At 39.0% G+C, this 17,625-nt stretch overlaps 1 protein-coding gene across 2 annotated transcripts; it reads left to right on the top strand.

The window, feature by feature from the left end:
- The first annotated feature begins 2,872 nt into the window (after positions 1-2,872).
- On the top strand, positions 2,873-17,434 carry LOC137975717 (CDK5 and ABL1 enzyme substrate 1-like). 2 transcript variants are annotated; one of them, XM_068822881.1, is made up of 11 exons: positions 2,873-3,365; positions 6,400-6,495; positions 7,529-7,598; positions 8,292-8,415; positions 8,512-8,600; positions 9,862-9,968; positions 10,210-10,246; positions 11,209-11,274; positions 12,989-13,025; positions 13,618-13,688; positions 14,939-17,434. In XM_068822881.1, the coding sequence occupies exons 1-11, from the start codon at positions 2,890-2,892 to the stop codon at positions 15,074-15,076; spliced, it is 1,311 nt and encodes a 436-aa protein (XP_068678982.1). In that variant the 5' UTR covers positions 2,873-2,889; the 3' UTR covers positions 15,077-17,434. The 2 variants fall into 2 exon arrangements, with proteins under 2 accessions (XP_068678982.1, XP_068678981.1); XM_068822880.1 differs by having other exon boundaries at positions 8,512-8,624.
- The last annotated feature ends 191 nt before the right edge of the window (positions 17,435-17,625 follow it).

Here is a 17,625-nt window from a genome sequence, read left to right as displayed (position 1 = left end):
ATATAGAAAGATACACCTTCACCAAACCTGCCATTTACAGTCCTATCCCTGGGAATGATGTCATAACCAGGGACTCTTACCCGATGGGTGTCTCGAAAACGAAGACTCTAAGGGCGCATTCGATTGACCCTATTCCGCAATTGGAATACGCGAAGTGATGATTTAAACGGTATATTTGGCGCGTTTGGAAGCAGCAAAGATAATAAAAATATGTTTGAAATAGCATCTTAGCAGATGTTTGACAATTTTAATGTGAATCTCCGTAAAAACGAAGGATTCTAACTTATATTGCATGTATTCCTATTCCGGAATACGGTCAATCGAACACACCCTAAGAAACCTCGTTCCCAGGCTCTCTGTCTTTTCATCCCTTGTCGTCGAGAAAGACGACGACAAGGGAGGAAATGAGAGAGAGCCTGGGAAAGAGGTTGGACTTTAAGACCCCGAAAACTCGAAGACTCGAAAACGAATAAAGTACCCCCAAACCCTCAATTTGGCTACCCCTATGCCTAACTAGGCCTAAGGTTGGTTTTTAGGCCTAGGGTAGCTAAATTGAGGGTTTTGGGGTACTAGTTCTGTCTCATTAATGGTCAATATATCAATGTTTTAAGTAAGAGTTGATACAACGTAGATTTGATTTGACACCACTAAAATCATTAGTGGTGATTAGTACACCACTAAAATCAAATCAAATCTACGTTGTATCGGCTCTTGCTTGAAACATTTAGTTTCTCAACTTGAAATAACGCCGATCAGATCAAGCCACTGATCCAACGTACACCGACAGGAAAATTGTCCACGGTTGCTTGCTTCAAAACTCTGGAATATATCAATGTTTTCATCACTTAAAATAATACGGAGTTCATCAATATGTTTCGAAAGACTAGCAATATTCAAACTGGTCATTTTAAAACCACGGCAATTTGGAATTATAGTATTTTGATTGCTCCGGGCACTATTAGTGGAAGAAAAAATTACGCGGTGTTACTCCAGCTTGTAAATACGGCGAATCGTGTAAATGAACAATAGTATTTACTCAATTACTAGCTAAAATAGCAATACCGTTCTTGTTAAGATGAAGTTTACGAGTGTTTAAGCATGATTCGTCAATGTCACAGTCTGGTGTTGTACTAAGCCCCAGCCGTTCTGATTACAGAGAGTTTTCAGAATTTTACCCACATGAAGTATAGTTGCCTTTGGTTTTAAAGGGCAAGGGATGCTGGTCGTCTCGCTTAGGGGTGTAAATTTCGGATTTTAGTCGCAGTTATGTATCAGTCAATTCCAAGAGCGCCCATCCCCTTCCCCCCGGGCAAACCCCCGGGCATTTGACTTTTACAAAAAAAAATGGTCAAATGCCCCCCTGTGTTGACAGTTTTACACCGTCAAATGCCCCACCGGTTAGGGCCTCACAAAGCGTCAAATATCCCACCGATTAAGCATGCCGTCACGACACAGGGGCACCCAACGAATCTGTTCCTCACATTATCTGTTCCCCAGAGGAATCTTGCTGGCTGGCAAAAATACAGGTGGGGTTTTTACCCCGGGTTTTCGTATCGGGCAAGGTATCACCGGTGTATTTTCTGCAGGTTTTTCCTAGTTGCCTGTTATGCGAATTTTTTCACTTTTGTTACTGCCCCTGCACTTAAATTTTTTGACTACGCTTATCTATATAATACATTTCCTGTAGATAGATACATTTCTATATTTTTTTTTTTCAGGCTATTGTCAACAATATTCGCACTTGCACATTATGTTCATGTATTGTCAATATGGTTTCACAAGTTCGTTCACAGTGTAAGACTATGTTGGTTAATAAAGCGCTGGTCCTGTCTGTCCGAAGGCACCATGCACGAGTCACGCACCAGATTATGTTGTTGGTGTTGTCTAGCGCTGGCGCACGGGGTTCGAAGGGTAGTAATGAATTCCGGCATAAAAAAATCTCTAGGTAGCGACCGCTGACCAACGTTTTTGTCGATAGTCAAATGCCCGCCCATACGGGTTTCGTTTCGTGTGAAATTCCACACTATGCGGAGCTATCCTCTTGTCAAAATGCCCGGGGGATTGACTTGGGATTGACCCCCCCCCCTCCCCCAGGGTGCTGTCGAGATTTTTTGGCGCAGGAGGTAAATAACACGCAGCGAAGCCGTGAGGAGAATGGGAGGGGTAAAAGAGAGGTAGCATTGGATTTACGTGAAACATCAAACGGCAGGATGCTACATGCAAAAATATGAAAATTCCCCTATCTTATTCTAGTTGGTCTCTCTTTTGTTTAGTTGCTCGATATCTGTAGACAAACGGAAGACATTGAGGTATAATGAATGACGTTTCTTTGAGTTTTGTCAAACAGAACTTTTGTGCTCGACGCACTTGCGTTGTACGAGTGACAACCCGGGAAGTTGAGAAGTCGCTTAAATCGCATTCAATAAGTCAAATAACCATACAAAAAGTGAGAAAGTCACCAGGAAAATGAGGTACGGCTTTTTTTGATTGAGAACTTTTGCGTGTAAATATCTTTTTCAGTTTGTTATCGAGATTCCCATACAAATTCTTGTATCCTTGGCAACTCAAGAGAGGTTAGGGAGCTCAGAAGATTGAGAAGGAGCCCAGTTGAGCTCCTGGAAGGGACCTCATAAGAGAAACGCGTGTCCACCTTTTTGCATAGTGATTATCAGTGGAAAAATATCTTCGTATTTTAGATGGTAGCGCCTCTGAAGTCCAAAACCCACATGCATATGTGTTCTTATATTCCTAAAAGACGCTCGGGCTAGCGTCGAAGCTTGGTGAATTGGCTGCGCAACGCACTCAACTCACAACCAGCAAGAGAGGGCTAAGTAGCCCTAAGCTATCAGTGGGTAGAGTGGCTGAGGCAACTTGTCAACAACCGCCAACATGGCGGCTGTGACTGCTGGCCGTCGAAGTAGAAGAAAATCAAGACGGATAGCCTCGGCTTGTGCTTTTCTTTCAAGTATTTCACTCGACGGAAACATTGCGGAAGATGTGCTGATTGCATCTAAGACAGAGAGGAACCCGAAAAAGATAACTGAGGCGGAAAGCTCTGATCTGCACTCGGAGAGGCGAACATTGCTGCACTTGATTTCTGAACCTAGCACCTCAAAGGATATTGTTGAGGCCGACATTATTCCGAAAAACGTTAACGTAAAGGTCTTACACAGACAGCGCAGCGCAACAGAGATTGCTTCCGAGAGAAAGCTACAAGAAAGATCTGTGGTTGTACGAAGAAGTGTGTCGTTATGCGAATCAAATGATTCATCTTCCTTGAGTGATAGTATTCGTCGTAGTAAAAGTAGAATTTCCTGTCTTACTGGAAATTCTTTTCATCATAAGAGACGGGCAACTGACAAAAGGTAATGATACTATTAAAGGGTGCAATGATTTGGGATAATTTGTAGTATTAGAAAAATTAAGATTTAATTAATTGAAGACTAATATTAATTTTTTAAATTAATTTTATTATTCAGTTACAGTACTTGAAAACATTTCAGCACGTTGATTGGCTGAGAGCATGTCAATAAATCTCAAACGGAGTGCATTAAAATAAAATTAGCGCAGAAAGTTGAAGTTAGTGCAATAAAGGTGAAATCTTTGCAATGATAGGCAATCAAATGCAAGCTCTGGATGGTGCACTTCATGGCGCAATTTTTGTGATTGAATGATACTCATGCATTGCTTCTGCTTAACCATCTCAAATTTTGTCATGTATATTGTAATGAGTAATCACATGATTTTTCTAATGCAATTATTTGTATTGAATGAGCACTTGTAATTTTTTTCAAAGACTACAAATCGTGCATGTTTGAAAAAATGTGTGCTTATTTGTTCCAAGTTGTACTCAAAATCATGTGATTACCTATACTGAACTGATTGTTTGTTTACGTTTTTAGCCTCATTTAGCTTACCGGTAAGTCTCTCGTTTTCCAATCAGTCAGCCAAGAATAAAGTACTGAATATTGAAAATTAGTTGTGTAATAAGCTCTCACTGAAAATCTGAACCCAATATATGAGATACTAGATAATCTCTGAGCAATGATGCTTTAAACATTCACAATTTTACGAAGAGTGTATGGGATCAGTAATTTTAAGTGCTTTTGCCAGCCAAGAATTTATCAGTTGTTGATGGTTGATAACTGGCTTGTTACCAAAGCTGAAAGGCTTAAAATTGGAGATTTACCTAAGTTTAACCCATTGACAACTCAAATGCCCTAGGACGCCCCCAGTTGTTGAGTAAAATCGTCTGGCGTTAGACGGAGTAAAATCTGTCAAGTCTCACTCCCAGGAGTCCATGGGTTAACAATGTCTTTTACCTTTGGAAGTCAATAATTTTTTGTTAATAGCACAATGCTTTCTTTGAGCAATGAAAGTGATGAAACAAAACGTAAACGGTGACGTCAGTAAAGATTCCCTCATTCCTGTATCCAGACAAAAAACTCTTGCAGCAAATGCACAATTAAAGAATCAAGCCCAGATAATTTGTCAATTAACCTGCACCTCTGCATTACTGTGATGAAAGTTTCAGTTGTGGTGCACAGCTAGGCTCAAATCTTTGTGTTACCATCCCTTCCTCTGTGCATATAACCCTTAGTGATTTGCATTTTTTTACTTGAACAATAACCATCTTCTTTATTACACTTGTGATAATGGACAATTTTGGCATTGGGTCATTTTACAGTTGTTTGCTTAGTGACCAAGCCTATAAATGGGTGCGAGGCTGCCAGTGACCTTGTATTGATACAGACCTGACTGCTTTTATCATGTAAATTACATGTATGTTGTTGTAATTCTAATTAGTCTATGTTAATAAATTAGAAAAGGATAAAGGTTTGTATCAAAGCAGGGTCCCCGGCAACCTTGCTTTCATTCTTAGGCCAGGTAAGATAAAATGTAAAATGGTCTATTTCTGTTCTAGGGGTATGGTAGGTATTATACACCTTATTCCAAATGACCACCATTTTAAAATTCTTGTTCCCTCATTCAAGGTTAAATATTGAATTTTAAGTTTAAGAATGAGGCAGCAAGGGCTAATTTACAAGCAAACAAAAGAATGCTAAAATACATTAGTATCACCCAACTAGTGGAGTAATGCAAATCCTGCATTTTAATTGGCTATGCTACTAGAGGACTATTACTGAGTAGTGAAAAGTGTGACTCTTTCTTTCGTTTTATTCCCAAATAAATATATCTTCAACTTGCATTTGCTAACTTTATTATGGCCTTTTCTTTCCGTTCTTTCCCACTAGTTGGGTGGTACTACAACAATTAGACCCTTTGCCCTCAAGGGTCCCGGGTCAATAGCCCATGCAGCTTTGCCTCATAGGCTATTGACCCGTAGCCCGCAAATACGTGTCTAATTGTTAAGTAGCCATTTTGGAATAAGGTGTTATTGTAAGGGAGTACAATTGTATAAACTACACTGTAGGTTCATGTGACAAAATACATTTTAACACAATTGCTTGTAATCTCACAATGTGATTGGCTAATTTGCTGTTGTCGATAAGAGTCTAGACAACGCTGCTTGTGTCATGCTTTCTTCAATTTGTCACGCAATGCAATAGCCAATCAGGAATACTCATTTTGGGAAATAAACCAATCATATTGTGAGAAGAAAGTTATAGACAATGCTTGCTCTTTCTTTGTGCCATGATTTTGGTCACTTTCTTTTGCGTTGAATCTTGTGGTAACAAAAAATCCAAAGTGGTTTTAAGCGTTGTCTGTACTCTTATCCACAGCGATGTTTGCCATCCCAGTGGTCAAAATTTGTTGCGGACTCACGAGGCACACAGCATTTTGACCACTGTGATGATGAATATCGTTGTCGAAAAGAGTACAGACAACGCTGAACCACTTTCAATTTGTTAAATAGTTTAAATTAATGACCTAAGCTTCCACAAGTTTCCTATCAGGTCAGTGGTAGAGCATCCCAACTAGTAAAGGAAAGCAAAGGAGCGATTGGATTTTTTTCAAGAATCCCAAAGTCACCACAGAAAAACACATCCCCTGATTTTTCACTGAATTTAATAGTGATCATTTAGTTTTGTAGCTAATATAGTTCATTTTGACACTTTGCTGAATTATGGCTTCCTGCAAAATTTTGCAATTTTAACATGCATTTTTTACCTTCCTGATAAAAGAAAATTATGCTCTTAACATATAACCAAGTAATCACAAGTTTCCTCAAGTAATGTGTGCAACTCGGTCGATTTCTGAAAGTACAAGCAACTCTTCTGAAAACACATTACAGTTTAATATTGTGATATCTATCCTTAATTTGTACTCAGCCCCATGTGATTACCAGGTATACTATTACCACTCTAGTGTAGTATGCTATCCTTTATTTTTTTACTATGTCATTAAAGTAAGGTTTGCACCTGTGTTGTTTGACAGGATAGTGTTGTGTTCTGGTCACAGAGCTCCCTTTGTTACATATTCTGTCCTGAAGTACCATAAAGAGAACCAGGAGGCAGGCCAGGAAGGGATGAGGTATTATGTTATGCAAGTTTCTTTACCCAAGGGATCCCTGTTACTCAAAGTGATGCCTGTTGTTGTATAAGATATTTTACACATTTTGTTTTCCCAATTAATACAGGTCATGTAACTATACCCAGGAGATTTGGTCCTGTTAAAGAACCCACACACTGCTTGTGAAGAGTAGGGAGGAGACCCTGGTGTCGCGGTCTGTCCTTCTTTCACATTTATGCATCAGGGTTGGGTGGGTGGGAGTAGTATACCTGTACATCGCTTCTATATGGCTGCATATCATTTGCATAGAATTTGCATATTGGAAATAGAGAGTTTGTATGGGAATGGACCTCATTAAAAATGGTGGATTGGATGCAAATGAGGCTGGAACCTCATTAATATCAGTCTGCCATTTTGTTTTCACGGGAAGCGGTCCATACTAATGAGCAGCAGGAGTATCGATATGTGCATAAGACTGGAAGGGAACAGAAATGATGTCGGGTGTCACACCAGACCGGAAATGTCACATTTATTTATAGGCATTTCACAAACTGGAAATCACGCTCAAATCATGCAAATTAAGTGTTCAACTGTTTTTTTTTTTATTATTGAAAATAAAGACTAAACACAGACAGGAATGTGTGGGGGTCCACGTGACCAACCCTGTTCCTGGAAAGAAACATGCTACATTGTACACATTTATTCCAGTTGGTCTTGGAATAAAACAAACATGTTTTAAGGAGTTGTTACTTTTGAAAGCTTTTTCTTCATTGAAAAGCAAGACAGGGTGCTCGTCCCATTCTTACTACTAGCAGGAATTGTTCATCATTACTTCGCTGGTTCGTTCTCAGTTTTCACCGGCAAACAGCCAAACGTTTCTGGTCCCCCTGGCCGGAATCTTGTATTATTCTCATTCTGTCACTTTCCTCTAATTTAAAACCACTTGTGTTTTTTTGCCTGAGTGAAAGCTCCTCAAGGCATGTTGTAGTGCATTTCCATCCTGGGATATAATACTTTCAATGAATTGTTGTTGCTGTATTAATTGCATCTTTAGAAAAACTCCAACAGTAGCTCCTCACCAGTTTGTAGGAATAGAAGGAGTAGAACTGGGATCAGCTGAAAAGGTATCAGTTCTTATTGCATGTCAATTTCATTACCCGTTGACTTCTAGGAGTGAGAATTAACAAAGTGGACTCTGTCTTATGCCAGACGATTTTACTTGTCAATGGAAGGCAGCTCAGGAGTCAATGGGTTTTAAAAATTTTTTTCATTTATTTATTTCAGTCTGTTTTGCGCATAAAATTTATTTAATATAATGATAGTATGTCGGTGGGGAGACATGTTTATTATTTTTTGCATTCCATCTGACATGAACAACTGTGTTGTGTAGTGAAGGTCCCCTGAGTCATCCTGGAGCTTCCACAAATGGTAGACATTTCCTCATACCAACAGTGATTTTGTCTTTCCTTTAAGGGGTGGCAGTATTGTATTTTCTGGAACACTTGCAATTAAATTAATCGCACTATAATAGGCAACCAACCACTATCAGGCAAAGTGGAGATTGTGTTCTGGATACATGATAAGGGGCCTCCACGTTTGGCAGCAAGCTGCCAGAAGGAGGCTGCTACACTGTACTGGCAAATTCTGGCAGCCTTCTGGCTTCAGCACAGATGCAAAGTAACAAAACTGCTGATTATAACAAGTGCCACTTGGGTGTTCCTAGGCTAACTTTGACTTCAATTTGTCTAACTTACATTAACAAGTTTCACTCTCATCTGATAAGTTAATCACATACATGTATTTGCGTTAAATTGCAGACGGTATCGTACAGAACATTCCTAACATCAACGTACCCATTTGGTTGGAAGGAGGCCGGGCCTTTAAGTCGAGGAATGGGCAATCCTCTTACCATACCAGTAGATCCAGGAGGGACCTCACAGGGTACTGGTATAAATTCTGCCCTTTGTTTTGTTTGTGTTCCTTCTTAATATTGTTCATTTCTAACTTTTTTGCTCAATTTTGTCTGCAAACATTCAGACAGTCCAGATGCTGGTTTTCCTTCATTCAGTGGATATGATCCTCATCTTTTGGATGATCCAGAATTGACATCTGGTCGTCATAGAAAGGTCCTAAACCTTGCTTCTTACTTGGTATGTCCTTAGGATTGTAGCCAAGTGTAATAATTGCTTCACCCCATGTTGTGGTGTTGTGTGTGTCTGGTGTGTGTTGTGTGACATTGTGCATCATTTCAGACATTATAAACTGCTCAGTTACTTGTGACTAGCCTGTGGCGACTCCAGGTCAGCGGTATAATTATATAACATATAGTTCCTCGGTAGCGCAGCACTTGGCTGCCATGTTTTCGTTTTTTGTATGGAGATTAGCTGATTAAAGCGTCATGACAAGTTAATAGGCACTTGCCTCCTTCAATTCTCAACAAAGGTTACAACTAGAAATATTATCATGATGGCTAAATCTTCTCTAGTAGGTCTGCATGGAAAAAAAATTGGAAATGGAATTTGTTTACGCATGGAACACCTTAAAGAGCGCTCAGGAGCTCAGGAGCTCATGTGTCAGTGCTTTCCAGATCGAATTGGAATTTGGCAGTGTTGGCTTTTGAGGAGAGGGGAAAACCCGGAGAAAAACCTTCTCAGAACAAGGAGAGAACCAACAACAAACTCAACCTACATGAGTTATGATGCTAGGACCAGGAATTGAACCTGGGCCACATTGGTGGGAGGTGATCGAGGGCTCTCACCACTGTGCCACCCTGCTCCCAAAGACCTTATGATATGACCAGAATATATTAGGATTAATAAGATGTTTGCATTGTTAATGGAATGAAGTTGGTCAGCTTTATTCAATGATGATGATAAAGAGGGTGATTGCGAGATCGAGGATGACTGCCGACCGGTTGGCTCAGTTGGTTGAGCATTTGCGACTGTGGCTACTGTATATAATATGATAGTGATGTTAGTTAAAAGGCAATTTATGTGACAATGACAGTGATAATGATGATGATGATGATGATGACGATGATGAAGATAAAGTCTTTTTATATTAAGTCATTTAGGAATTACAATCATTAAAGGCCCACCTTCAACCGACAGGCATTGTGTGCCATGGAACAATTTTCATATGTAAAAATCCAGCCGGAGCTGAATTTCATCCAATCAGGTTGCTGTGATGAGCAATGCAACTTTCCATAACAAAAACAAATGGTCATTGACAAAAAGCTTGTCGGTTGAAGGTGGGCCTTTTTACCACCTTCACCCGACTATGTAGTAACCGCTATGTTAGTAGTAAATGTTTTAATTAAAAACATTTACTACATAACATAATTTGAATTTTTTAACCTTGACTTTTTATTTTGGTTTATGTTTTTAGGTCTCCATGGTAGCTTATGCAAAACCCTCTGAACTAAAAAAGGACTTAAATGAACAATTCAGGGAGAAATTTCCCAACCTCAGCATTACGCTGACTAAACTACGAAGGTACATTGTACCCTGTTTGAAAATTCAAATTGTACAGCATGTTTCTTTTGTTTGCTTATGATCTGCTTAAAAACCTTATTTACACGCAGGTGCAATGCCCTGTGCCATCATTAAAGATTTTTTTGTCAAAATTTACAAATAAAACTTAACTTTAACACACTTTGTTGAATTTAAATCCAGTTTTCTGTTCTAAATTGTACTTAATCTTGTACTGGTATTTTTCTATCTGTTCCTTGTGCAGCTTGAAAAAAGATATTATGAAAATAGCATCAACACAGGTAGGCTTTCAGTTGTTTGGTGATAAAAACGTTGTGTTTTTAATATCATTAGTATAGTATTTCCTGAGTGCAATATTTAGTAAATAAACCCCTTTAGGCAGCTGGTTTGTCGGCTGGTAATGTCCATGGGTAAGACATGAAAAATAAACAAAAATGAATATTTGGTCAAGAAACAATGCTTTGCAGGCTAATGTGAAATTTTGAGGACCATCTCTCAACCAAGGTCATTATCAGGCGATATAACAGCAAGCTAGTTAAAGGGGTTTGTTTATTTATGTTATAACCCTCCCATTAATTTGCATACTGCACAGAAACTGCTTGTAAAAAGCCAGTGTTGAATATAATGGCAAAATAATGTGCATGATTGACATAAGCAAGTACATTTCTTTGGGTCCAGGTTTAATTGACTTAATTTCCGCTGTGAGTGTCCCGTGAAACATGACAAACTGTCATTTGAAATTGATCTAATGCAACACCTGCGTCCAAACCACTGGGCCACACCACAGCACTTAAATATGACACCAATTTCCTGTTGAGACTGCCAACCAGCTTGCTGACAGTAGATACATGTAGAGCATCACACTTCCGTGCAGGAGGTTATGAGTTACATCCTTGCCTGACCAATTCTCAGGGTCTTTAAAATATTAAACTGAAGACAAGGTTCTGTCTTTGTAGTCCCATGTGCAAATAGTTGAACTTTCTTGTTTTCTCTGAGAAGGAGGGTTTAACAATTGGCTTTGCCTCACAGCACTTGTTCATAAAGTTGTGTAGGGTGTTACGCTATACAAAAAATGTGATACTGAGCACTCCTTACAAGTTCTAGTTTGGTGTAAGGTGACATACACATACCTCATAGGGGATCCCAAACCCCACGGTATGTACCCCTATGCAAAAGTATAGTCCAAATAAAGAAAGTTCTACCATGATCTACCATGGAAGAGTTTTGTTATTGCCTGCAACAGGAATGTCAACTGGATCCAGCTACAGTGGCATATGCATTTGTGTATTTTGAAAAACTCATATTAAAGGTAAATGTTTAAACATTTTCTCAGATATTTTGTGAAGACCACAGTTTTTCCTACATGTAAGCCCTGAACCTGGGCTTTCAAATGTGAGCAATGTCTTTGAGAATTGACAATTATTTAATTATTCCACTAAGAGAAAAAAACTCTTCCACAATAGGCCATTTCCGAGATTACGTCTTCCTCCTCTTCAAAGCAAGTCTAAGTGCGAGGTTTTTGTTGTGGTAATTAGTTCTAGTTTACATATGAATGAAAACTAATTTCATAAAAAAAACTGTGCACTTAGACTCGCTTTGAAGGGGAGGCAGACAAGAACTCGGAAATGGCCCATTAATCACACTTTACAGTGATGATGATGATGATGATGATGATGATGATGATGAGGACAATAACTGGAGCGCATGAGTAGGAAAGCTCCTTTCCCATTCAAACAATATGTAATGAGTCAACCTTTGCTCATCTTTCTATCGAGTTTGCAATGGCCAATCAGAGGAAAGTTATTGTCAAATGAAGAGAAAAATAGCAAAAAACAATGTGTGCGAATTTATGTATATGTGAAGGGTTAGTTCTAAAAATAGAAAGATACCCATAAAGGTTGACTCAAGGATGTAGTGCATACGAAGGCTCCATCTCATGGACTCCTGTAACAACAATGATGATGATAATAATAATAATAATAATAATAATAATTATCATTATTATTATTATTGTTATTATTGTTATTACTATTATTATTATTATTGTTATTATTGTTATTACTATTATTATTATTATTATTATTATTATTATTATTATTAATGTAAATAGTTGTTGTTAGGATCAGCGATGATCATCCGAAGAATCCTTGAAGTTCAAGGTTGTTCCACCTGTTGATGGGTCTAAAAATCTCAGCATTACTATATTTTCCATGAAGCATGTATAGTGATACTTGTAATGATAACGTCCACTTCAGTGGCTTTTAGGGACACAGTACTGGATATGGAAAAAGCAGTGTCAGATGCAGCTAACAAACCAATGCTGGTTTAGAAGGGAATTTTTTCAAATTTCAATACATTTCAATGATGTCTTTCTCAGCTGCAAGCCGCGAGAATAGCTTCATTGAATTAATACAAAACTGGACATTAGTTTTGAGTCTTTATCGATTTAAAAAAAAAGATTCAGCCTTGATATTATATCTAAGGTAGTCTCACACTGCCGTTTATGGATCGGAGATGCAACCAGCGTTTAGAACCCAAAAACTACATCGTTTGATGACAAGGTATTTGCGGTATGTGCGCCAAAGATTTGGAATACTATTCCTCTAGATTTACGCAAATCTAAGTCGGTTTTATTATTTCAAAAGAAACTTAGGACCTTTTTTTTTCTAAATTTATTAAGAGTAATTCTTTAGTGTACTAGTCTAGTTTTTTTTTATAAATTAATGAACTAACCAACTCATTTCTTCATCTTTTTTTGTTCATTATTATCTTATTTATCTTAGAATTTTGAAGCGACTCGAGCAATTAGTTGATGTGTGCGCTATATAAGTGTACAATTGCTACTATTATTATTATTATTATTATTATTATTATTATTATCCGAGCACTATTTAGCTCAACAGTAAATAAACTAAGGGCTCGCTGATTTGAGAAGTGAAAAATTCGACTTTATTATAATAGAAATTTCATATCTCCGCGCGACCATGTAATATCCTCTATTTATTATCACTTAAATTTTACAGGAAAAAATCAATAAAGCGAACAGAAAACTGCTGGCAGGTAAGAGGATCAGCTTGATAATGACACCCAGATTAATAAGCAAAATATTATACTGGCTGAACTTGTTGGCATGACAACAGATAAATAAGGAAATGTTTGTCAATGCGGCTGGGAACTGGACTACCATTTCTTTGCGAACTCGGATAGCCAACGTGTCATGGTTTTGTTAAATTTGTTTGTGCAGTTTATAAAGTTTCTGGTCGATAATTATATCCTATAAGATCCTAAGAGTCTTGTGAACATACATACTTAATTTACCGCTCCCCCATAGGGGTTTTTCAGAGCCAATGACACAACAAAACAGAAAAATAACAACAACTTTAAGAATCGCAACTGGCCCCTGGCAAACCAGTTCGCTATCTTAGTACAAGAGCAACCGACTGAGAAGTTGAATCAGACACTGCTAGAATGAAATTCAATAGGTGGTCCGATTGAGTCGTCATTCTGGGATGTTAAGTGGTTAGGGCACGTGCCCTAACCACTGGGCCACACTGTGGTCCTGGCAAATGCCTAACTAACCACTCTGTAGATGTAGACGTCTTATTGGGAACCCGGCAGTCGATCCTGAATTTGTCTTTTTTTTTAACTTCAGGTTCCTGTCTGCTTTTGGCAGCAAAATTTAATGATGACATGAGGAGAGAGAAAGTCAAAGAACTTATTGAGGTAAGCTATTTTGACATGAGGTGTAGCATGCTCTTGCCCTCCCTCACCCCCCCCCCCCCCTCACTTCCCCACCCTCCCGCAGGAAACGATACCCGTGGATACTCTTACATATACAGCACCATTTATCAAGTTACACTAGCGTCTTCACTATATGCACCATACGTACTTTCCTCCAAATCCCTGCCAATTTTCGGGGGTATTTTGGTATCAGAATTTCTTCTCTGTTTTCCGAAAGTTTTAAGCCGTTAAAGCGGTATCGCAACAATGAAATAAATATATCTACTTGAAATGCGGGTTATAGATGAAAGGGAAAAAGTGATCCTTGCGAATTCAGGTGGCTTCATCGGGATTTGAATCCACCGACCTCCGCGATGACGGAGCAATGCTCCACCAACTGTGCTATGAAGCATCTCAATCTCTCTATTCCGTGACGACGACTGACTTGCTAATTTCACCATCAAGCAACGAATTCGAACTTGTAATTTTTAGCATGAGCTAATTCCCAAAGGAGCAAACTTGTTAGGAAAACCCACGCGTTAACAGTGATGTGAATAATTTGATGTGAATAATTTGGTGCAAACGAGGGTTGCTGGTGAATTTTGAGCATATGCCGCCATCATGCATGAGGCCTATTGAGCAGGTCAATCTGTTGGACTCGTAAATTCCCGTGAAAGGACTCGATGTATGAAATAAATTTATAAATTTGAAGTGCGGGTTAGAGCTGAAAGGGAGACTTGATCATGAACCTGTCAGATCTCTAAGAGACAATCGCTGAAATTGTCCTCGTAGGTGCGAGGACCACTTCTTCCTTTCAGTATTGCATTAGCTCAGTCTCTTAGTTATTGCAACATTCGCCCTCCGTCATTGTGTCCCTGCTTCGAATTTGATGTCAGGACAATTCGCTCCTCGGACAATTCTCCCCCAATTTGTAGACCATCAGCACCCAATTATAAAAACTCCGAACCAAAAAAGGGATCGATAGCAAAAGCACAATGAAGTGTTTTAACTGCTGATCAAGTACTAAAAGAACCGGAAGGGTTGAAAAACGAACAGTTTCATTACATGAATGGAGACAATTAGGTCTGGATCTCTACTTGGAGAAGTTTTTCTCCATCCTGAGGTTTGTAATACGTCTGTTTTCATGTAGGTAACCTCAAAATGATCTTATCTGGTTTTTTTTTATTAGACCATCACGTCTCCTTTATCAATTTCGTTTTTTCTCTTTGTTCTAACGATTTTTTTCTTTTCAGGCAATCGAGGATAAGCTTCGCGTATCAGTTAAAGAACTCCTCAAGTTTGAGTTTCAAGCCGTAGTGGCCCTCCAGTTTGACCTTCATGTCCCACAGTGGGAAGTATTGCCCCATGTGAAACGACTAGAAACGGAATAAATCGGTGGCTGCTTTACAGTGGAATATTTGTATTGAGTGCGACTCCGGAAGATCGGCACTCTAAAAGAACCCTAGACACCTCCTGGCTTGTACACAACATAATAATCCACAGTAGAGATCCAGATCAGGCTTCGGTTGTTCAAGAGATAGTTCAAGAGATAGTTAACGCTATCCACCGGGAAATCACTTCCAACGGATAAACACTATCAAGACCAATTGAGTGGTGAATAGCGCTTTCCACCCTTCGAAAAACTGGGGCCAGACCGTTGGCTCCCCTCGAGGAGGGGGGGGGGGGGGGGGAGGAGGAGGGGGTGAGAGGGTGTACCGCTACACGTTGGCAAAAAGCGGTCAGCTTTTTTATTATTCTTTCTTTTTACCATTTACGGTAATAGAACTGACAGGTTGAAATCGGTGATTGGAACTAACGAATAAAACCTTAGCGCTATTCTAAGACTTGTTTTTGTAAATTGGTGCTCTTTCTGGTCAGCTTTCTTTGATCTAAATCAGAGACCAAGGTTCCGTTGGTTTTTGTATCATGTAATTGTTATGTGATGTCCAGGCTCGTTTTGAGGTGCTCAAAAAGTGCCAAACCCACTCAGAATGTAAAGACTGGTTTAGTTATTAGTAAATCAATTTTATTCGTTCAGAAATAGAGTTAGAGTTATTTTCATAGAGTTATGTCGTAGAGTTAGAGTTAAGTTACCAAAATCCTGAATTCAAGATTTTGGAAGCCAACATTCATAAAAGCTAAACTTTTGTTTAGGCCTAATTAGGCCTAAGGTTAGCTTTTATGCGTGTTTAGGATCCTTTTTTGTATTTCTAAATTCAGGATTTAGGCCTTCCAAAATCTTGAATTCAGGATTTTGGAAACTTAACTCTAACTCTACGACGTAGCTCTATGAAAATAACTCTACTGCTAGTCAACCTCAAATAGAAGCAGTGCAATCCTCTAAGTGTGAACCTAAAAAAAATTTCCCCTGATCTGCAGATACCTTTAAAGAAAGTTTTCTACCCTTGAGGTTTGAGAGTTGCGTAATTCTTTGGAGGATTCCAAACTGTTAACCTGTCAAGCCATGACTATTGTGAAAAGCCGTAAGCGGAATAACCAGCTTGAAATGCATGTCGAGACTACAATTCTACTGAAAAACTACTTCTCACCACTGGATCTTTGTTGTTATTTCCTGTACGGTGAAAATGACGATAAAGAGTTTAAAGAAATTCCTTGTATTGGTAACTACTTGTCAAACAGCATGTCAAAGGCGGAATAGCATTTTTGCAAGGGAACAAATACTTCTCCCGACCTGAAATTCGCATTATTGTCGTTTTACTAACTTTAACTTAAAGGACGATTAAGTTGTTGAATTCTTTCATTCTGAGATGCCAACAGTCTCTATTATCAAAACTGCTTACAGTGCGACGCGCCTTACCGTGGCCACCTAACAAAGTTTTTTAAACCTTATACGCCAGTCAGGGTGGGCGAATTTGATTGACAGTCACCCCTCCTTGCAAAGTTCGCACGGTTGTAGTTAAACACCGTTGAATGGGTCGTTTGAGTTGACGTACTTACATGTAATTGTCAAAACTGAAAGTTTGTTGGGTGGCCACGGTAAGGCGCGTCGCACTGTAAAGGGATGGAATATTTGGTGACCGACATAACGATCGATATCAAATGATGAGAGAGGATGCAATCTGATGAAGTAACAGAGCGGATCCACCCTACTTGGGCCTCATCCAATAATAGTTTTTTTTAAAAATCTTATTTTACCGCATGGTTCAGCTACGCAGCTATTTTTAGAGAGGCACCTGATTGACGAGCTGTAATCACGAAATGAAATTTTAAGTATGCGCGGCTTGCGCAGCTTGTGGAAATAAATGGCCTCCACAGTAGGGATCACGTTCGTCGACGAATCTAAAAGCTTTGATATTGAAAAGAGTGGAAAGCTTTTTAATCGACGTAAAGGAAAGTGATTGTGGCAATACAAAGTAAAAAGCGACAAAAAGCCTCTCCCAGGCGCTGATCATCTAACCGCGCGACATTGGGTATGAGAACTTAAAATATCTTTGTGAAACTAAAAATAGATTTTTAAAAACTATGATGGGGCATGGGGATCCCCTTTCTTACCTCATCATTCTTGCCGATATTGAATTTAACTATCAGCCAATTGGTGTGGGTAATGAACCATTTACGACGTGACTTAAGCGTCGTGGTGGTCACCAGTGTTACTTTGACGAGAAAAAAAAAAAAATTCAAATACACCTAGACTACTTTTCAAAACGAGGCTGGACTGACTTGCCACGGAGAAATGGAGAAAAGTTTGTTTCTAAGATTACGAAATTAAAAGATAACGATCCAGTGGATGTATTGCATTTCACTTTCTAATTTCTCTGTTGCTTTGAACTGAAATTCCTATTGCAAAATTGTCATCGACAGAGTTCAGTCACGTGACCAGGTTGCCATATTGGTTTACTGAAACTAAAGGAGACTGAGAATAGACGACAACGTCCCACAGGAAGATCTTTTGCTTTTGACGCCGTCGTGAATTTCGCAC

This window comes from Montipora foliosa, chromosome 11 (genome assembly GCF_036669935.1).
Source record: "Montipora foliosa isolate CH-2021 chromosome 11, ASM3666993v2, whole genome shotgun sequence".
NCBI lineage: Eukaryota > Metazoa > Cnidaria > Anthozoa > Scleractinia > Acroporidae > Montipora > Montipora foliosa.
The sequence above is the reverse complement of the archived record's forward strand: the minus strand, read 5'-3'. Positions and strand labels throughout refer to the sequence as shown.

Excerpts from the sequence above, each read along its gene's own strand:
- LOC137975717 (XM_068822880.1), top strand. The coding sequence starts at position 2,890 with ATGGCGGCTGTGACTGCTGGCCGTCGAAGTAGAAGAAAATCAAGACGG. Across the intron at positions 7,599-8,291 it reads AACTGGGATCAGCTGAAAAG|ACGGTATCGTACAGAACATT; the intron begins GTATCAGTTCTT and ends GTTAAATTGCAG. Across the intron at positions 10,247-11,208 it reads TGAAAATAGCATCAACACAG|GAATGTCAACTGGATCCAGC; the intron begins GTAGGCTTTCAG and ends TGCCTGCAACAG.